This window comes from Lissotriton vulgaris, chromosome 5 (assembly GCF_964263255.1).
Source record: "Lissotriton vulgaris chromosome 5, aLisVul1.2, whole genome shotgun sequence".
Lineage (NCBI taxonomy): Eukaryota > Metazoa > Chordata > Amphibia > Caudata > Salamandridae > Lissotriton > Lissotriton vulgaris.
The window spans coordinates 1,498,789,407-1,498,811,770 of record NC_141693.1 but is presented as its reverse complement, the minus strand read 5'-3'; the positions used below and the strand labels follow the sequence as shown (position 1 = coordinate 1,498,811,770).

Here is a 22,364-nt window from a genome sequence, read left to right as displayed (position 1 = left end):
GGAAGGGTGTCACAGAGATTATTTGCAGTAATATTAGTCAGCTGTTCCTGTGTTACAATATCACAAAAAAGTCACCATATCTGAATATTAGATGTAAACACATTTAGAACGTAGGCCTGTGTCTGTGCAAAGAGGGCACGAAAGAGCCGAAACTGGATTATTATTTCAAAGCCGTTCTGAACAGGGGCCCCCAAAATCCTTAAAATGTCGCCACATTTAGGACGGCTCTGGCCAGCGGGGGGTCCGTCGGTTGGGACACACAGAGGGTTACCAAAGACTTCCTCCCTTCTAGAGACCTCCTGCTGCACCCTGGACAGGGGTATAAAGCAGGGGTCACGGAGAGCGCCAGACGTCCGGCCGAACCTCGAGGAACCATGACCCTGCTGCTCCTGTGCGCTGCCCTCGCCCTGCTTCCGGCCACGCCCCTCGGGGGCCCGCTGCCGAGTCGCGCCAGAAAGGTGAGATAGCTGGTTTTCAAAGCGCCTCATGTTAACCTTACTCCGCTTTAAGCGCTCCAATTAACTCCTTTATGTATTAACTTATGTGTCGTCCTAGTATGGATTGAGGGGTTTCATGTATGCTTCAGTGCCTCCTTTTGGTAGGATTTGGTCGCTTTAAAGGGAAATACTAAATTAAGGACAGAATTCGACAGTCCTATCAAACGGGCAAAGAGAGGGCAGTGGGCGGATGGTGTAGGCCAGGTAGGATCTGCTAGCAGAGGTGTGCGAGCCGCTGAAAGGCCACGCCGGATCCCGCCTGGCGCAGCTCTAGCTCCGCTCTAGCGCCCCTTGGACCGTCGAACCCAAAACGAGCTTTTGTGTGGCTTCTACCTGCTACCCACACTCTCACCTCACGGGCTAAGAATTAACGTCAAACCATTAACTCCCGATACCAAATACGCAAGAGAAAGAGATTTCCATCTAGTGGCTGAATTGCCAAATGCGTAACAAGAAACCTGGCAATCAATCCGGCTTTCCTGCTTAACCAAGTTGTGTGATCCTGGGCAAATACTTTATTTTTCCTAACCATGTTTTTCTTCAATATCGAATCCAAGAGCACGTTCAAATAAGTTCAGGATAAATGCTGTACAAAACCCTGTTGTGTTTGTTTTAATGGACTATCAGGTTGCTCAATCTTTAGTTAGAACCCAGGCCACATGAAGGGTACACAAAAATAACGTGGCTCTTAGTTACGCAATGGCTTTGTCGTGTGGGCGGGGCAGATGGGTGAAAATGTTTTTAAGTTCACTTTTAATAACTATTACTTTTAATAAATGTCTCAATGCAGTGATGCAGTCTGGGGCCATATTATAGAAAGTGCACTAGGGGTGCAACAGGCATGTGTGCCCCCGGGGCACTTAGGTATTACAGAAGGGGCCGCCGACGCCTGTGCGGCCCCAGGTTCAAATCATGGCCTTGGCTCCGCATCCTGTAGATCTGTTATGAAGCTCACTTATGCCAATGCTTGCTTTGTCCTGGCCCTCTTATCAGTTCCTTACTTTTCCTGTTTCCCTTTCACTCCATCATCCTACCACCCTCTCCTTGCCCCTCGGCCCCAATGTTGTGCAGGCGAAAAGAAGCTGGGGCACAACATTGATGATTCAGGGGAGGGAGAGGAGGGGTCGCTGTGTGTTCACAGGCTGCTCTCTGCTGGGAGGCAGTCAGCTTGGTCTGATTGAGGACCACAGAGAGACCCCCCCCCCATTGATATTACCAGCCTTAAAAAGAGGCGAATGAAACAAAGAAATGTAAAGCTGTATGGGGGTGGGGGGGAGGGGGCTTGGGGGGGGGGGGGGTGTATACAATACCATGGCTGAGCGAGTCCGAATATTTAGTCAGCGGTAAGCCTGGCTCTGACCCTGGCACTGCAGTTTACAGGGTTAAGGTTTAAGGATTCGTATTTTGGTGACTGGCTTTGGCCTTGCTGTGGTAGAAGGTGCACACTGCTGATGCTACAAACCCGAACTGGCACTTGTCTTGTCAGCTCCTGAAGCTCAGAACGAGTCTGTGCTGTCATTGGAATTGTCCAGGAACCCCGGTGGCATCACTAACCTTCATGATAGTCGACAGGCCACCAATACTCTCACAAAATTAATTCTTGAAATTATCAGCTGTAGATAAGACTCTGAAGCGGAGGCAATCCTATATATGTAGGCTGGAGTGATTAGTAAACATTGCGGTGTGGTGAGAGTGTGGATGGAACTGGAGCTTAGAACACCCTGCATCGAGTTCAAGGTTTGGTACGATGCAACAAACTGTTCGTTTGCCAATGCTGTAATGGTGGTTACCATGACTACAGCCATTGACCAGTAAGCAGAGAAGGACTGCTACATGTGTGAGTGTGTAGTAAGTTGTTTGCTGTGGGTCTCTGGAGTGTGACAAAGATGTCAAGGGCCATGACTTTCACTGAAGCCCCTGTGTATGTGAGATGAGACAGTCACAGTGTTGATGGGTACTAAGCATTGAGAGTGGATTCATGTTGAGACTTAGTCACAAACTGCATTTTCATGTACTTTTAGTGGTACTACTACACGATACTGTTCACAAACCTATTAGAGTAAATCCACACTTTAAATTCTCCTTTCTTTTCTATGGAGCGGTCAACACGCATGCCAGTCTATTAATTATTAGTAAATGTGGGAGAGACCAGAGGAGTGGTTAATAAATGGGATGTAGTTTCTACAAAATGAGCGGGGTTTAGGGAGGAGTAAGAACAAGTTATGGGAGTATATTGAGAAATATGAAAGGTGTGTGCACTCACACACAAAAAGAGTAAATGCATTGCTATTTACAAACTGCATTCTAAAGTTACTACAGCCAAAAATGACCCGAAACAGTAGTAAATATGCTCCAATTCAGCACTGGAGTGAGTCCAGCACCACACATGGCCAACCACTGGAACTGCAATAACCTCGCATCAAAATCATTGAAGTAAAGATGAGTATCGTGTGGATTGGAACATATTGGATTTGGAGCTACCACTGAAAAACACTTTTGTAGCTAAGCTTGTGCGATGAAAGGGCTCAAAGAAATTGTACACAGACATGCTTGTAAATGGACTGGGCAGCTGACTCGGATGAGTCACTTTCCTATTTTCTCATGGTTTAATGTTGGTTGGTAACTAAACGTGCAATTAGAAATATTTGCTAGTTCTGTAAGGCAAGATTAGGTATTTCCCCTGTTCTGTAAACTCCTGTGTATGATAGAGGACATATACTTGATAATGTGTGAAACTTATTATTGTTGCTGTGTAAAAACTTTATTAAAAATTTACTGTGAAAAAAAATGAAGGTAAAGACTTAAAATAAAGGCCTGTAGGAAATAATGTTAAATTAAATGAAATGATTTTAACTATTAATTAATATATATAAATGTAATTTAAAATTAAAAGAATATCCAAAAAGAAAACATATTTATTTCTTTTAAAATATATTCACAACCATTTTAAAAATTGTAAAATTAATGTATCAGTGGTGTTAGTTTTAATACTTTTAAATAATTCAATACATTACATTTATTGAATATTAGTACACAATTCAAAAATATATATTTTAAACTTTAGATGAGGATTTTATGAACTTAAACTTTAGATAACGAACTTCTATTTAATGTAATATGTTTCAATTAATTAAATATTTATTTCCAAATAAGTTAGTAGTGCTTTAGCATCTTTTATTTTGTTCTACATTTAAAATAAATATATCACATTGATTTGCATTACTGTTTAACATTACAAATATTTTTAACAATTTTTTCAAGTCTTATTAGGTGTTTTTACTTTTCCCTATACTTTACCATAAAGAGATGCCTGCCACCGGGGTGGTTTTCTCCCTTTGGTAAAGTATAGGCAAAATGTAATGTCAATTCCCCACAAAAGCGTCTGCCTGCTAGGGCTCAGATGTGGACGCAAGTGACGTTTTGCTGGCTTATTTATAACTTTCCATGCAGTTGTTCATCAATTATTCTTACTCAGAAGCAGTGGTTTCATACCACATGACAAATAAGCACCAAATTTTTCAACAAGCATTTCCAATGGATTTTGTGTTAAAGTGTGCCAAATACATCCATGGTGGCTGAATGTTTGCAGAGCCATTGAACGTGCGAAACAGCGTAAACGTTATGGTTCCGGTAAAGCCACAGTAAGCATTTCGATGTTCCTGACAAATGCAACATCTTCCTCTTCCAAGAAGTACTTGTCCTAACTCCTCTCTGGGCTATGATAAAGGGTTTAGTGTCCCTTTCCTATTGTCTAGTCTTTAGCCGGCTAGTGATATGAAATCCAGTTGGTGCATATATGTGCCTTGTTAGCACAATAATTCCCAGAGCTTTGTCATTTGATGTTGACGACTACCTCATCAATTGGTTAATGGTTTTAAAGTCATGGCTAGCGAGGTGTGGTATTTCACAGATATGTTTATTTTTCCCAGGCACAGAGTTGGCCCATTGGCAAAGGATGGCATGGTGCTTCGTGGGAGAAGAAACACCACCTAGGTAATGATTCAATGCCATATGAATGCTTGAGGGAGAGCTTATTGTCACTTTATTTTCTCATGTCAAAGTCCCATTATGCAATGCCTCACTTTAAAATATCATTGATTTGTTGTTGTAGGATGGTACGATGCGCAGAGGGAGTACGGATCTTGGGAGAAAGACCCTGAACCTTCAACTCAAATCCTGAAAGTTAATGAAGCTTCTGGTGAGTCCTGGTAATGGATGGCTAAGAGCGAGGGCGATGGCTGGGAGCAATGGCTAGAGCTTACAGAAGATCTGCAAGATGCCATGATGACTGCTAGGGGAAGTACTTGACTTGAGCTAGTATATACTTGTGGTCAGCACCAGCACTTATTGCTCATGACCCGTTCACATGGACTATAGCTAAAATGTCCTTTAAGTCTGCATCCCTATTTTCCTCTCTTGAATTGGGGGATCTCTATCATGCATAACAACTTTTTTCCTTACTAATTCTTCTTGTATGAATCTAAACTTGCAATCTAGTGTTTATCTTTTGAGATCCGCAGCATATTATTCAATTAGTGTGTTAAGTTCCTGTTTCCACTTTAAGAATTTGCATCAAATTATACCACTACCACAAGGGAGAGGGAGAAGTATATACTTGTTGACCTTCCCAATAGTAAAAAAAATTGCAACAACAAAAACATGAGCCTTCTACCTGTATATTTTCTGTCTATTCCGTAACCTTATTTTGTTGCTGTTCAAAGTGTCATTGATTTGGAGAACACAAGGGGGCCGATTACAATAGAGGTCGGAAAGCCCCCGACCTTCGGTCAGAGGCTTTCCGACTCCAATCGTCGGTTTCAATTCTGACTGGCTGATTATGTATCAGCCGGTCGGAATTAAAAACTGACCGGTAATTTCGTATAGATTCCGACGGACTAAAGGAGCCTGTCAGCCAGTCGGAACCGGCTCGTAATCCCAAAGTGCGGGCCTGTCCGCCTTTGGGATTATGATGCTCGGTTTCCAGGATGGTTTTATGCCGGCCTGTGCAACATGGAAACTATGTCGGAAAGTGTGTTTGGGGGCCCTCAGCATGGCCCCCTTGTGTGTGCAGCTTCTGGTTAAAGAACGGGGGGCACCTATGGTGCCTCCCGTTGATCCCTTCACCTCGTGGTAGGCACTTTGAGGTGCCTGGGACAGGGTGCAAGGATGAATAGCACCTCCATTTTCCCTATGGGAGCATGTATTACAGCCGGTTTATGGCCATAATGCATGCAACCATAGGGAAATGTAGGAGTGCAACCAAACAGTGTTCGTCGCATCCTAATTTGGTGGTTGGGACCACTGACCGGAGGTTGGTCGGTCCCAGGAACAACTTTGTAATTAGGCCCATAGTGTTTATAAACAAACCCTCACTCACCTACCTAGTAGGTGACATGCTTCATCATTGGGTTCCCACCCTGGTGGCCAAGTGGCTTCCAGGGTGTGCTGCAACGCCTGATTATAGCAGAGCTGATTTCTATGATGGAGTGATCTTGTGGCTGTGTGTGTGCCAGCGTGAGGTGAAAATAAAATTAACTCGAGACTCCTATCCACATGTTGTGATTTTATTTTCAGGAATCCCGGTTAATATTAAAAAATCATGGGGGATAGTTGTGAGATATTTAAATTGGGTCTGCTAATCCTTGATGTGGTCAACATGTTTCAGCTAGATTTTTTGCCTTTCAGGGTCAGATTGGCTTTCTTCAGGACCAAAGAATATGATAAGCTCTTGGTGTTGTGCAGTCAATACTTACAGAACCCCCACTGTTAGTGAAGCCACTTTTCCCATGTTAAAAATGATGCAAAAGTGGCACAAGGGCTGTGTAAATAAGCCCTCTTGTGTTTTCCAAATCATTCATACTACTACACAGATTGGGTGCAGAATATCGATCAAATCCATTTATGCCTTCTCAAAAACATTCGCACCACCTCCCTCCCCTGTATCTTTAACCATATGTTCATATACTTTCAATCCCTCTGGACCAACAAAATGCAAAAATATCTTCTTCTGATCCTCCAACATCTTTCCTTCCTCATCTATGGTATAAAAATAGTTTGAAAAAATACTGTAGGTCTAAAATGTCCTAATGTATTCTCGGGTTTACCATAAACCACATTCCGTTTTACTATTTCTGACCACCACTTAGTCTCCACTGTCAGTAGGAAAGGTTTATAAAACTTCCAATGAATCCTTTTTGCAGCTCTGCCACTGCACCGCATGGTTCTCCTGGCATTTAATACGAGTCACCAAATGTAAAGACACGACATTGTCTTTAATATCAAAATCCAAGTTTGTTCCTCATAAACGGCAGTACATAAACGCCTGTCCAACGTCTCCGATTTCCCTGCGGCAACTGCTGACCCTCAAACCTTAATCATTCTGGAATCAGGAGAAGCTTCTTACAGGCTACAATGAAAGTAACATGGAATAACAACATAGGTGAAAGCAAGATAACACAACAAGACCAGTTAAATTAAATGCCACCCCAACACCTCTTACCCCACCACTTTTTGGTGCCAGCAAGGAACCAACAGAATGGGAAGTTAGATATTTTCTAGCTCCCAAGCTCACACAGATGACATGTGCTTTTTTGGCATGACACACAGGCCCATTTTAATTGTTCAAGAACCATTAACAATTCTATGAGGACTCTGTGGGAGGTTATGGATTAATTTCTTTTAAACTATAAATAACACACTGTATATACGGTGTTATGACCAAGTGCAAAGTACGGAAATGAACCTGCTGGTAAACTGCATATAATACGGACATGCATTTCCTCGGACATTCAGGCTGTACATACATATGGCTGATATCTCAGCTCCATCTTGCATGTCCTGCAGGGGTGTGGTCACTCTATGGAGGAAGAAGGCTGGATGCGTTTGATGCAGCGGAACTGCAAGACCTCTAGCAGAATTCATATCCCACTTACTTATGACAGGGGGTATTTTAGACACCCACATCCCTATCCTATGGAAATGAAGGGAATACACTTTCACCTAGAGATTTGTAGCAAATTCTTCAGTTAAGACCATTAACGTGAGTTTCTTTCAGAATCTGTTTTTATTTCACAATTTGTAGTAACATGCAGACATATTCCAGCTCTCCAGGCATGGAACAATGTTAACAGAGGACCTTGTAGGGTTCATAAACAGATAACTACAGGCAGAAGGGTTTGAAAAAGAGGTTTCCATGAAGCTGCTTGTACTCTGTGGCTATAGTGGTGAGGGTGCAAGCATTAACTGCAAAGGAGTTCATAACAAGCATGAAGCCAGCCAGCTTTTGCAGTAGATGGCTGAAATATTCAGAATATAACCTCAGTTGCTCTTCTCCTGTCTTCATTGTTCTCAGGTAAATCTCCCTTTGGTTCGCCACCCCTTGTATTTGGTGACATCGCAGTGGACCCCCTGGGAAACGCAGACCGATGTGCCTCCGACCGGTGCCGCTGGCCCAGCGCTGCCAATGGGCAGGTGCTAGTGCCCTTTGAGATCTCTCCCGCCTACTGTAAGTAATAAGTCATTGTTTGTTTAACAAGCTTTTATGGATTTTAAGTTGTTCCTGCAATTGGATATTATTCATGAAAAACCTGGTCTCATCACTTGCATGCAGTCCCATAATTGATTAACGTTTCAGACTGACTGATGTCCTGTAACATAAAAAGTATTATTATTAAAGGATTTATTAAGCGCATCCTCGTCCCCTAAGAGATATCCCAGCGGTAGACCTCTTACCTCCCAGTTCTAACCTTCACCAAATCCACCCATTCTGGATTTCTTGATTCGTTTACAGTATATCAAAGCCTCAATAGCAGAGCAGAGATCCCGATTTGGCTTATAAAATGTAACTCTGTCACATAGGATTACTGGTAACAAAAAAGAAAATTCCTTTCTGTGTTATTCAATTTCGCAGTGACCTATCGGTCTACACACAGGTGCTAGCTATTCATACTTTGTAGTGACACAGATAATTATTGTTACAAGACACTGATATTACTTATTTCTCTCAAAATTAATTTTTTTATAAAAAGTTGTGTTGATAAAAATTCCTTAATACACATATAGCAAAAACATGTTACATTCTTACAATCAAAAAATATATAAAAACAAGTAAAGTCCTTTTGTCTTTACTTGTTTTTATATATTTTTTGATTGTAATAATTGTATTTATTTGATTGTGATTTATGCCAAAACATTTTACACTATATGAAGTGTTGACTCAGAGTTACGAATTGTAATGAAATGTTAAAGGAAATGCAGAACATTGACCTGCGTATCTGAATGTAAAATGTTTTTGCTGAGTCTCAGAGTACTTATCATCTATGGAAGTAATCAGCTGAGTATCACCAGCATACATAAAGATCTCAATGCCTAACCCCTTGACAGTCCAAGGTGACAAATAGATGTTAAACAAGGTCAGACTTCGGGAGGATCCCTGAGGAACTCCACATTTCAGTCCCTGAGGGCTAGGTTTAAAATGGGGAAGCTGTACCAGATTAGATCTTTACCTGAAAACGAGCTAAACCACTGCAAGGTAGAGGAATGCAGATGAATTTCATGCAGCCTGTGAGGCAAAAGGCGATGAGACACTGTGTAGAAAGCCGCAGGCAGAAGGCGATGAGACACTGTGTAGAAAGCCGCAGACAGATCTAAAAGGATCAGGGCTGCTAATTTGCTCCGATCCACGAAAGACCTAATACTATCCAACCCCACCAATGTCAATGATGTGGATATTTCTGTGATCGTATGGGCATGAATGAGCAAATCAGAGACCCATAAATGCCATTACTGCAGGCCATACCCAGCTGTGGCTATTGCAGGTATAGCATGGACTTTTAGCCTGCTCTTTGGCTTGCAATCACATATGGTCAACTTAAGTGGCGCTTCAATGCCAACAGTTTCATTGAGTTTGTCATAAATAATGTAGACTTCTCTTTAGGTGAGCATGTTCTTGCAATAATCTTGTGAACTCACAACTAGTGTTTTGACTTGTTTCTCTGATTCTCTGTTCCTATTAGCCCCGAATGAGCGAGCAGTGATAATGGGCGCCATACAATCATTCGCCGCACGCACCTGTATTTCCTTCAGACCTCGAACAAACGAACGCGACTATCTCTTCATCGAACCACAGAATGGGTCAGTATGTGTTTTTCATGGGGCATTTTCAAGAGAAGTGTTTGATGGGTATTTCTCGACAGCCCATGTGATGGCACAGTGTCTGATAGGGCATTGTTGGCATAGTGCCAGATGAGACATTTTTATGACAGGTTGTGTGATTGCAGTTGATGGCAGTGTCTAATGGCTGATTCTCAGGTGAGTGCATGTGTATATGTGAGTGATGCTGTTTGACATCAGCACATCTGATGAAGAATATATAGCAACTGTATAGCAATCATTGGAAGCCCTAAAAAGATAAGGACAATGAACAAGGTTGTAAGTGCTGCATAAGCGTAGTGTGGCTTTACTGCTATGAGTCAGGTAAACTCAAAGTTGGGCTAACACAACTTGAGTATAAATGATAATCGAATTGTGGATCCTGTGGGCTTGAGATACTAAAGAGATAGAATTCTCAACTAATCCCGGCATGGCTGATCTGGCCGTAGTGGGCAGCGAGCATTCCCCCGCTGGGCCGGAGTGGTGTGGGCAGGTTTTGGTACAGTGGGACGGTTTTGCATTGATTCACAAGCCAATACATGAAGGTCTCACTTTGCACTGTTAGTAACAGGCATATGGGGGTTATCAATAGAGGAACGATGGGCTCTCTATGTTAGGAGTGGCAACATAAAGAAACTTATTCCATAAGGAGGTTCACTAAAACAACATTAGAAAAGAAGGAAAGGGATGCAGTATTTACGTAGGGTTTCATTATTGAAGTGGTGAGAACCTGTTAAAGGACATCCTTGGACACATATATTTCGCCCACTACCCTTAGTTCCATGTCTTGAGGGGCAGTGAGGCCTACAGGTAGCCGGGTGAGAGTCTAGTATAGGCGAGCGGCCAATGTAAGAGTAGGCATCACAGTGCGCCCTTCCACCTCTGCAGATGCTGGTCCTTCGTTGGACGGATCGGGGGTCGTCAGGTGGTGTCCTTACAGAGGAATGGATGTATCTCCACCGGCATCGTGCAGCACGAGCTCATCCATGCCCTGGGCTTCTACCATGAACAGAACCGCAGCGACCGCGATGGCTTTGTCACCATCTTCCTCCAGAATGTGATGCCGGGTAAGTCTAGATGGTGCAAGGTAACTAAGCTGGGTTAAAACTTTTCTGTGCCCTGTAGATGTCATAGAATATATATTGATTTTATTTGCCTGGGTTTGGTGAACCTCTGTATTCTGCAAATCAGCTTTTTTGAGATGCTGTGAGGGCGAGGGTATATGGGCAAGGCAAGGGTTATGTAGTCTTATGGTGAAGTCATTAGCTGGAGGCAATGCCAAGCCTTTCACTGTGACAGTGTGCAAAAAAAGTTCCAGAGTTCATCTTTATATTGGATAGATAAATATAAAAGGTACAAATAGAACGGCCACAATGACACATAAACTGGTAGTGCTGGACCAGCAAGCTCAGGTCCTGGTTAAAAAAAAAACGTAAGCATGAATTGCAGCATAATGGTGTAGGTGTAAACCTAGTTTTACAACAGTACACGAATGACGATATCAGCAAAGTATGTAGTTTGCCATTTTTCGTCCTTTTCACCCCATAACCCACTTTATTATTGTTTTCTTTTTTTTGTGCGGAGTCTTGGGGGCGGGGCCAGGGTGAAGACAGGCTGGAGTGGGAGTGTGTGTGTGTGGGGGGGGGGGGGGAAGGGGGGGGGGTTGCACTGCCTTCACTGTGCATGTGGGTTTGGCCGGCCATCCCAGTTTCATTGCCGGGTTGGAGAGAGCAGGCACAAGCTCCCATTCTGTCTGGGAGCGAAAATCATCGGCACCAAGGCCATTCGGGAAGCTGTTCTCATGCAAGAGAGAAGCTTCAGGATTGGCCGCAGGACAGTCTGGGAGCCTGTGCCTGCCTGCAGTGGAGAGGAGAGGAGCAGGTTAATCGCAATCCTGGAGGGCGGCAGGTACGTTTAATTTTTCTATTTGTCTCTATCGTGCCCCCATCCATCCATCCCCCTGCACCCTCCCTGTCTCACCTCTTTTCCTAAACACAAGCCGCTCCTGAAGATGATTAAGATGTTCCCAGAAAGATGGCACCGACAATGCAAACAGATTCCTTGTTCTCTCTGTGCCTCCCATGTTCTTCCACATTAAGGGGACTAAGGGTTACTCCAAGTTGCACAGGACCTTCAGTTGCTTCAGAGAATTCTTCAGTTGTCTTGAGAACGAGAGGCCTCCTCATCCAGCTTTCCTTGTCTCATTCCTTACTATATGCAGTGTGGAAGTACACTTCTTCTTATTAGTACCTTCATTTACTATTTGTCATGATATCATTGGAAACTGAACCTGAGACTTGATTAACTTGTATTTTAATAACATGAACAATGATGGCTTGTAATTATTTTTTCTTAGGCTTCGAACATGCTTTTCAGAAGCTGAACACCAATAATCTAGGAACACGTTATGACTATGCTTCAATTATGCACTACTCAAGGTACGTTTTGTGAAACAAAATTCAAGATGCCATTGCTTAACAGAGAACAGCGGTTTTTGCATCATGAAATATTACCTAAATGATTTATCGGATCTTGGGAATCTTGGGTTGGATATGGCACCAGGGGCCGCATTATACATGCAGGGCATTTTCCTTCATTGCCCTGAGCGCACCTTTTAAAAAGTTTGCCTTGTGCAATGAAGGAAAATGCACAGTATTATGATTAATGGGCTCACCCCAGGGCAGCCACAAACTTGTGATGCCCTGGGGGCAGTGCATTCAAGTGAAAAACCAAGCGTCTGCTTTGAAGCCGCTCCGTGTTTTCCGAGTGCAGGCGGCACCCGCCTGTACTTTCAAAGGGGATGTCTAGGGGTCCATAGGACCCCCTTTGCTGCTCCAGAGAGCTTCTCTTTGGAGGCACACTGTCAGTTCGCCTCCTGACAGCTTCTTTGTCTCTGTGCTCGCGTTTGTAATACAACACAGGCACAGAGGCAAATTGATTTTTTCATTTGCATAGGGCACGCCCCCAGGCAAATAAGGGAAGGCCCCCTGAAGATAGCGCTGGTGTTTTATGTACACCAACAAGTGCCAGTGCTATTGGTATTACATTGGGCTGCACAAGCATCTGCACCCCCTTACGTAATACCAAAGTGCCCCAGGGCTTGCAAAGCAGGCGCAAACGCCCGTTGCACACCCAATGCACTTTGTGTAATATGGCTCCTGATAGCTACCCGCGAAAAATGTTATCTCCCGTAGGAGAAGCGTCCCCAACTGCCACACCTTTCAATACATTTCAAATAAATTCCAAGTTTCTGTGTGCTTTGTTCATGAAGTTGTTTTTTTTTATTGGTTTCAAATTGATACTATTCTTTTCATAGTATGCACATCTTTCATAATTATTCATTCATTTCTGCCCAATGCATTTCGGGCTTAACGCTTCATCAGGGGACTTTTTTATGGCAGTTTCGCTTAAGCTGTACTATCACGCCAGCGGCTCATGAAGATAGATGAAACGGTTGTATACATTGTAGACCGTCACATCGGCATTTTGGAGAGAGCCATAGTGGCGTGGTGATGGCTGGTGTGTTCAAATCCGCGTTGGTTACGAAATTTCTCTCAACATCAGAGCTACTCTTAATATCACTTGCATATGCCTTCACCGACTCGCCTAAACTGATAAACCTATTATTCACTGTCATTCTAACATTTCTAGACGGCACAGATAAAGTATGGAAATGAGATGTAAAGCAAGCTTCTTAAATCTCACTACCGGGTTTTACAAAAAGCGGGCTTGGGGTATCTGCCACTTTCGCTCTGGTGCAACTGCTATACCAAGCTTGTATAAGGGTAAACAGTGAACAAATGAGAATAGTGTCATGTATCATTCCACATCCCCATTGTAGCCCACAGGCTCCTAAGGACAAGAAAGAACACTGAAAATATTCCTCTTGAAATTCCTCAGGACACTGAAAAATAGAATTTTCTCTCAGGGCTAAAAACTCATTCTGCATTTATTTTCTTAAAATCTTGGTTTTGTTAGACCGCAGGTGGCCACCGGATAATTAATTAGCTACCTTTCTGACTTTTGACCATTCAATTAAGTTACAAACACTGGTCAACTTTAAAAAATAAATAATTGCACTTCCTAAGTTCAAGGACTGGCATTAGTAATACCCTTTTCTCAAAATTTAAAATGGTACGTAGAATAGGGTGGGTGGGCACCTCGGCAAAAACTTTGAAGGGAGACTGTGTTGTTCTAACTTTTAGTTTGCGAGCTCTGGTATATACAATCCTGGAGAGGGGAGGTAATGAGTCTGTGAATCCTAATGACATCAACATCCTACCATTGGGCTTTTACTACCAACCGCCCAACCATTTCAAACCACGATGGCGTGCGCCTGTAGGTTAAAACTTTAAGGGTAACAGGGAACCCAGATATTTGGTACCAATAAGCAACCATTTTAATGTCTTGAGCTCACTGGAAGAGATTGATTGACTGGAGCCATTGGAGTATGGTCAATCCAAAACCCTACCCGTTCGGTCTGAAGTTAGGGGCAATGGAGGGTTAGCTAAGGCAGGAAATGTTGTTCCCTTGCCCACTTTCACTGGTGAAGGCCATACAGATGAGGACTTAGGGACAACAGTTCCGAAATCGGTAGTCCTAATGGATCCAGTTGGTTGTTTAGAAAACTTCCATCTACATAGTAACACACCTACGGAATCACAGAGGCTATAAACCCCTACTAACATCCCGACATTAGTAAACTATTTATTTGTAATATTGCTTCATGAACATTGTGGGCATCTCTTTCAAGCTAAATAATTCTTTGTGGTGAGACTTTATACTGCAATTCAAGGATTTTATGCTTTCAAGAAACCTGGTCAAGGGAGACGACACATATGAATGGTTATAGGACGTTCAAAAACAATGGGAGAGGTAGGGAAGTGTAGGAACACTCTCTTAATCCCCAGTTATATATCAATAAACAAAAAAAGAGAGGTTCATGTCTCTCAAAAAACCACTTGGATGGAGCCACCAGATTCAAGATATTCGCACCCTATTTGGGTTTGAAGGAAAGCCCTCACACACCGACCTAGTCAGTGTCATGCTTCATCATCGGGCCCCACCGAAGAGACCTAGTGCCTCTTCGGTGTGCTGCGACGCCAGAAGACTGCGGAGCTGGTATTGTGTAACGGGAGTGTTGTGAGGATGAATAAACTTAAACTTAAGAAGTGTCTAAAGGGTATCTAAAAAAATTTTTATTAGTGATCCCTAGGACACAGATATAAAGGTGCTATGTGTCTGAATTGTAAAAGCCAAGGTAATGGTTGGTTTAATTCAGATATAGCATTAAATTAATATGTCAACATGTTTCAGCCTTAGTGTTGGTTTGATTTTACCTAGGCATTCGTCAGGACAATGATAAACCCCGGCGGATATCTTGAATCTGGTGGCTCCATCCAAGTGGTTTTTTGAGAGACATGAACCTCTCTTTTTTTGTTTATTGGTTATAGGACGTACCACACTCCAGCTATAGATAGTGTAAGTGGTAGGGCTAAGGGTGGGCTATGCAAATACATATCATGCACTTAAAAGTAGAGGTAATAAAGAATGTTTATTAGTGATCCAAATGGTCATTCTAGAATTAGATACAAAACACTATATAGTCCTGACCAACTTTTACAATAATATTCCATCTGATAAAATTGGAAATGTAGTAAAAGGTATGATCAAATTGTTGAAATCTGCTTGTAAAAATAAGGCAAAAGATTTGATGGTAATACTAGCTGGGGATTTTAACTGTGCACCAACGATGATAAATTATGTTGTGTTCTGATTGAAGAAGGGGCATGCTTATCCCACTTTCGACATTCTGTGTTGGAAGAGCAACTTAATGAATTCATTTTTAGCCTTAACTTGGGCTTTGTAAACAAATTATGTCAGCCATCCATCCCCATGCCTTGGACATTTAATAGTAGCGGTTTTCCCACCACCATAGATTACATTTTAACATCATGTAATTATGTGCATAGGCTGAACTCATTAACTGTCTCAGATAACTCTCTCAGCAATCATTTTCCACTGTGTTTGTCAGTGATATTACCTTCAGTAGAACACTTAGATTTGATAAAAATGACCAGCTTTTAGAAAACATAGCGATCAGAAGATCGAATGGGTATTCCCTGCGTTGGGCTATGGTGGACCAGGTTGCAACAACAAAGATAGTGGTGGACAGATGTAGATCTGCCATCGGGACTTGTTTGAATGAGTCAGCTCTCCTAGATAATATTATGGCCTCATTCTAAGTGATATCCAAATAAATAAAAGAATCCCTTCTAAAACGTACTAGCAGCAGGAGACACTCAAATGGATGGTTTGATTCCAGGTGTACCCGGCCAGACTCCCTCTTAAAAAAGGCGTTACATAAAACTCGCAGAAATCTAAATGATGTGAGGAGTGCTAGAGTGGGATATAAAAAAGCTATAAAGGCCAGAAAAACTAACCTGGAAATGAGGCCTGGGAGACCTTACATAAGGCCTCAATAACGAATGACAGTTCAGCTTTTTGAAAGGTAGTTAAAGTTCCTGTCTTGTAAAGTGAGGCTGGTCCTTCTATTGAAATTGCAATCGCTGATGAAGAATGGATCGAACATTTCTCTAGAGTATACAGTGGTGAGGGTAACCCTGGTGTGATTTGTTTTTTACTTTGGAAGATTGTAACTTGAAGTCCCCTCCACCCTATTCTGGCCTGTTATTTACCCTGGACGAGGTGGAGCGGGCCTTATCCTTAAGCAGGGGTAGTTAGGCTCCTGGACCAGATGGGGTCCCCATAGATCTATTCAAATCAAACATTTCCTTGTGGGGACCCATTCTGGTTCAGGTAATTACCGCAAGCTACAGATCCACCTTCCCATTGACTTGGGTAGAATCTACTATTGCCCCTATCTTTAAAAAGGGGTACAGACAGGACCCCGGCTGTTACCGTCTAATCTGTCTGCTGGACGCAGTAACTAAAGTTATAGGTACAATTATTTTAGAATGCCGCCAGGACAGGGCAGAGGATAACTCCGTCCTAACCAACCTGCAATACGGATTTCGAGCAGGATTTGGGACGGTGGAACTGGGTTTAAATCTGTCTATCCTGGTGGGGAAGTACACGAGGGCAAAGAAGGGGAACCTATTTTTAGCATTTGTGGATCTCACAGCCACTTTCGACTGTGTCGTCCACATCAAACTCTGGTCTATTTTAAAAAGTTATTGGGGTTGATGTCTAGATCATTGATTTTCTTAAGCGATTTTATTGTGATGCCAAGGCGTGCGTCTGCAATGGGCTGAGCGTTCGGCTGCATTCCCGATCATGAGCGGGGTCAGGCAAGGTTGCGTCCTGGCTCTGTTCCTTTTTAATCTTTATACCAATGGCCTGGAAGAGGCCCTCCTGAAGGATAATAATGATTTTCCTCAGGTAGCAGGAAGTCCAATTCCAGCCCTTCTTTATGCAGATGACGCGGTGCTGATGTCCCGCCCACAAGTAGGTCTATAGAGAGTGCTAGACAGTTTTTACCATTTTATGAAAGATCTAGGGTAAAGAGTAAACTCCTCTAAGACTTTTATTATTCAATGTGGATCTGGTGTTAAGAAATCTAAAGATATGTTTGTGGCAGGTCAGAAGATCAGGGTAACCAAAAGGTTCTCATATCTGGGAAGCCTTCTTGCTCATAATGATATTTGGGCACAAACTTTGGCAGCGAAAAAATTGGTACTCCTTAGAACAACATCTGCCCTTACTAACTTTGCCAGGAAACTTTGAAAAAGCCACCTGCGAAGCTTGTTAAAATAAGGCAACGTGTTTCTCTTCAGCAGTGTATGGCGCAAGGGTCTATTCAACGTATTGAAAATCATTTTCAAAGGTACATTTTATCTGTCCCAAACAGTATATCATCTTGTATATGTCACCCAGAGCTGGAACTACCCTTCATCTCTGATTTAATAAAGCTTGAGACTGTGCTTTTATGGCACAGGCTTTGGACCAAAGATGAGACTAAATGAAACAGAGACATTTTACTAGATTTTCTGAAACTAGAAGGGGTCTTAATGATCCCATGGATAAGGTAGGTCCGCAACTTCTTACAAGATCTTGGTCTTATAGACTGCTTTAAAAACCCCAAAACTATTGGGACAATAACAAGAAAAGAATTACGAAAGGAAGGCCTTGTGTTGCTGGACTCTATTAGATTGTCCTCCGAGATACTGAAATAAACAGTCCTGCACCACTAGCTGATTTTATCCACTTTTAGCCTTCAACTTTATTTGACTTTTGTACCTGGAGTATATAATAGGTTTTTACTAACCAGATTCAGGATGGAGGTATTCCACAGACTATTTACTTTACCCATAATAAATTATTGGACTCGTAACCTCCGACCCTTCCCCTGTGACAATAACTCCAGCCTATTTACAATACATGTGGTTCTTTTTTGTAGATTCTGTACCCATGTAAGGAAAATGTACTTAGTACCAGTTTTAAAACTGTTTGGGCTCCACCAACGTCGACCTGCTCTTCTTGCACTACAACACCTAGATAACGAGCATAGTGTTTTTCGAATTGTAATCTTTCTGAAGGAAGTTCCGAGTCAAAGGAAAAGCATGCATATTTAATCGATTCTAATCAGATAAAGATTTCAATTTAATATTGTCTTAATTAAATACTGTTTCTTAAATGTTGTATTATACTATTGGTTATGTGTAGGTTTATTTATTTTGTAAAGAATGTATTGCCTGATATGTTTTTTAATATTTTCAATTTAACACTGCTTCTTTTTAACCATGTACCATACCAGAGACTATGTGTACATTTGTAGGATATTATTAACTTATGTACTCGTGGATATGTTTTTTAATACTTTTTCATGTGCTTTTATGATTGTCTGATACACCAATCAAATAAAGCTTTCTTTGACTTCGAGTCACAAACTATTGCATTGTCTCCTGAAGTAATACAGAAAATGGTGCAGGAAATGCAATCTCACTTAGGTAAATCGAAGATGAAATCAAGGAAAAGCCTACTAGAAAGAGTGGTCAATATTATGCTTTACCAAAAAGACATCAAGTTCTGTCTGAAGCTAACATATCTGAGATCAGGCTATTGGACACCCTTGCTACTGGATGTAGAAAGCTGTACCCCATCTTGAAATCAATGCAGAGAGTTTGCTATAGTTTATGGAGATGTACTTAGCTCTTAAGATTTAACACAATTGGTGGTCATGATTAATGGAAACTAACATTGACTCCAGCCCACACGCTGCCATCAACATGCAGTCTTGTCAAATACTCTTGTAATGTATTTGCAAGATGACCAGCCTTTTCACTTAGAGTGTTCACAGAGGGGTTATTGCCTCTAGGTTGACAAGGCACAATAGTAGAAGATTGCGTTGCATCTGCTCATACTTGTGTCTTGTTACAGGGATGCTTTCTCACGCAATGGAATGCCCACCATATTGGCCAAGCCTGATCCTAATGTCCCTATTGGGCAATCTCGACAGTTCACCGAAACCGACATCACAAAGATCAACAGGTTGTATTGCTGTAAGTATACAAGTGCGTCATAAGCGACTCACTTCATGTAGTTTATGTTGCTTTGTAATTTATGGAATGGTGTGGGGACTACTGTAATACCTGGAGGCACCCAGGGAGTGTCCCTTCCTTATACCTCAGTATTATACTATTAGTGTACCCAGCATTGTCCCTTGGTGCTAATATTATACGTCATGTTATTTTATGGTTTATCTGTAGAGCAGCGTTCACATTTTGCATGACTTTTCAGCTCTGTACTAACTCAATGCTGATCCTACTTGAAATGTATACTTTGATTCCCTTTGCGTTCATGAGTTTATGGGACATATTTACAAGTGAATGGCGAAGCGTGGTGTTAGGAAAAAACTGCTAACGCCATGCTCCGCCATTCTGAAAATGCAGGGACGCGCCTTATTTACAATGTTACAACACATCCCTGCGTTTTCCCTAGTGCTGGCACTAAACTCAGCTGCCTACCGCCAACGCCGGCTCCCTTGTACCATAGTGCAAGGGTGTCTGCGTTGAGGGAATGATTGTGTATGTGCAGGAAGGTGCTCCTTCCTGCACATAAACAATCACTAATGGTGATATGTAACTCCTATCTGTCCTGCATTGTGCAGCACACATACAAGTTGCAAATCATCATTTTTTTAATGATTGTTTATGTGCAGGAAAGGACACCTTCCTGCACATAAACACTCATTCATGGCTATTTGCTGCTTCTATGTGTGCTGCACAATGCAGCACACATAGAAACAGCAAAAAAGGGGAGAAATTAAACTTTTTACCTCAATTCGCCATGTTAAGACCGAGTTTTTCTTGGTCTTAATTTTGGAGCTGCCCCATATTTACACCACATTAGTAGGGGGCAGCGTCAAAATCAATTAGTGTTGCAGTGGGATTCCCACCACAATGCGAATTACCCGCCCCTTTCACGCAAAGTGTCGCATGGAAGGGGGCCTTATTTACAAGGTGGTGTTAAGCCACTTAATGTAGTTCAACACCGCCTTGTAAAGAAAGTGAAGGGATTATCGCCGCAGGAACATCGCAAAAAGCCATGTTCCTGTGGCGATAAGCCCTTGTAAATATGACCTTTAATATTCTCGTTAGAGTATAGAAAGCCTTCCACATCCCTGTCTATTCCATAGCCAGGTATATTGTGATGTACACTGAACAGCTGTAACGCATCCTCCCTTTTCTGCAGGTTTTGTTCTCTCCCTTTACATTTTAAAATTCCTTCTACTTTCCACAAGGTCTTGTCATATTGTTTACCTGCTTTGAGGTCATCCTACATTCAATCTTGAAAATACTCAAAAGCAAGGCAATCTTGCAGTGCTGCTGCCTGTGATGTGACTGGTCTTTGCGTGGGGGTGTGCACTGTCACTTACAGTGCTATGACTGTTCTGTGTGATGCAAGGGAAGCTAGCACTGTTGCTTGTGCTCTCTGTCTTCTGTCTAACAGAAGCTTGCACAAATGCTGCTTGAACTGTGACTGTTCTATCTGAGCACAATTGAAGCTAGCACTTGTTGCCTTTGCCCTCACTCTTGTGTCTGTCTAACAGAAGCTTGCACAAATGCTGCTGGTGCTGTGACTGTTCTGTGTGATGCAAGGGAAGATAGCACATGTTGCCTGTGCTCTCTGTCGTCTGTCTGTCTAACAGAAGCGTGTACAGCTGCTGCTTGTGCTGTGACTGTTATGAGTGTGCGCAAGCATAACTGGCACTGTTGCCTGTGCTCTCAGTCTTGTCTCTGCTTAACAGAAGCTTTCCCAAATGCTGCTTGTTCTGTGACTGTTCTGAGTGTGCGCTAGGGAAGATAGCACATGTTGCCTGTGCTCTCTGTCTTCTGTCTGTCTAACAAAAGCGTGTAGAGCTGCTGCTTGTACTGGGACTGTGCAGTGGGCAGGAGGAAGGCTTGTACTGCCATCGCACCCGTTGTAATTGTTCGGTACGCGCAAGGGAAGTCTGCAGTACTGGTGCTGTACTGTACTGTCTGTGTATGAAGGAAGCTTGCCCTGCGGCTGCTGCCCATACTGTGACTTGAAGCTTGGTAAAATCTTTTCACCATGCAAATGTCAAAAGCAATGCAGTGGTAAAACCTAATAAACCTCCTTGTTCTTCCCTCTTGCAGCTAGAGGGACGCATTCAAGAACTCTACTCTAAAGCCTGCGGGTGTGAAGATGAAAAGTGCTTCAAAGAACTGGACTTTGCATCTGCTGACACGCTGTCTTTGTTCAGCACATACTCAACATTCCTAAATAATAAACCTATGTGGACATCTGAATTTCCGGTTCTTGGAAAGCATGTGTGTGTCTCCTGCCCTGTGTTTTAGGCATGCTTGCACCACTTATTTTAGTGTCATGTCAGTGGCAGATTTAAAAGGAGGTCAAAGATTATTCCACTTGCAGCCAGGGCCAGGTCTAACAGCCGCCCATGAGGTCGGTAGCAAGAGAAGCCTAGAATCCGTAATCACTGGTTTACCTGCGGAACTGACCTCTGCTCAGGACTTAGGCTGTCTGCTAAAACGAACAGGACTAGTGGGACATGATCACCAAGAGATGCAAAGTTATGACAAAACATGGGTCCCGAACGACCAACCATGAACGTTGTGAGATGTTGATCCATGCTTTATGTGATACGCAATAAACTGCGGCCTTTTCTTTTACCATAACCTTGTGTCCTTCGAAGTATGAGGGAAGAAGGGAGGGGTTGTGAAAATTCACACAAACATAAATTGCATGTAAGACTAAAATGTCAGCAATTACCTTGCAAAAGTGGACCCAGTCCTTATCTTTCTAGCTTACATTTTGCAAATGTATTACTTGCGCATTAAAGGAAATGCTGTGCAAATCACTGTTTCGTTTTCTTGCGTTACCTCAGCATGTGTGGGTCGTCTTACTGGTTACCCCAGCATGTGCGGGTGCATGCCGCATCGTGATCTACCAGGGCACGGCTAGGTACTGTCATCCGGAAGACGATAGAGCAGCAGGTGCAGTGTCTCTGGGGCTGGGCTGCTACCGACAGGCAAACAGAGACCCCTAGGAAAGGGGTCAGGCAAATATCCTTTTGTGTAAGTTATAAGGAGAGCACAGCAGGCTGGCTCGGTGCATGGGGGTAATGCTGGATGTTCAGTGATCTGAGGGCCTCTGGGTTAGAGGGGCTTAAGAAAAGTGGAAATAAGGTGATATCTCGGGTTTTGGGGATGGATG

The 22,364-nt window shown here is 42.7% G+C and overlaps 1 protein-coding gene across 1 annotated transcript; it reads left to right on the top strand.

The window, feature by feature from the left end:
- The first annotated feature begins 286 nt into the window (after positions 1 to 286).
- On the top strand, positions 287 to 21,439 carry LOC147712844 (hatching enzyme 1.2-like). Its single transcript, XM_086920384.1, has 9 exons — positions 287 to 458; positions 4,427 to 4,490; positions 4,609 to 4,695; positions 7,849 to 8,001; positions 9,512 to 9,629; positions 10,536 to 10,714; positions 12,004 to 12,085; positions 19,047 to 19,168; positions 21,287 to 21,439. The coding sequence occupies exons 1-9, from the start codon at positions 375 to 377 to the stop codon at positions 21,316 to 21,318; spliced, it is 921 nt and encodes a 306-aa protein (XP_086776510.1). The 5' UTR covers positions 287 to 374; the 3' UTR covers positions 21,319 to 21,439.
- The last annotated feature ends 925 nt before the right edge of the window (positions 21,440 to 22,364 follow it).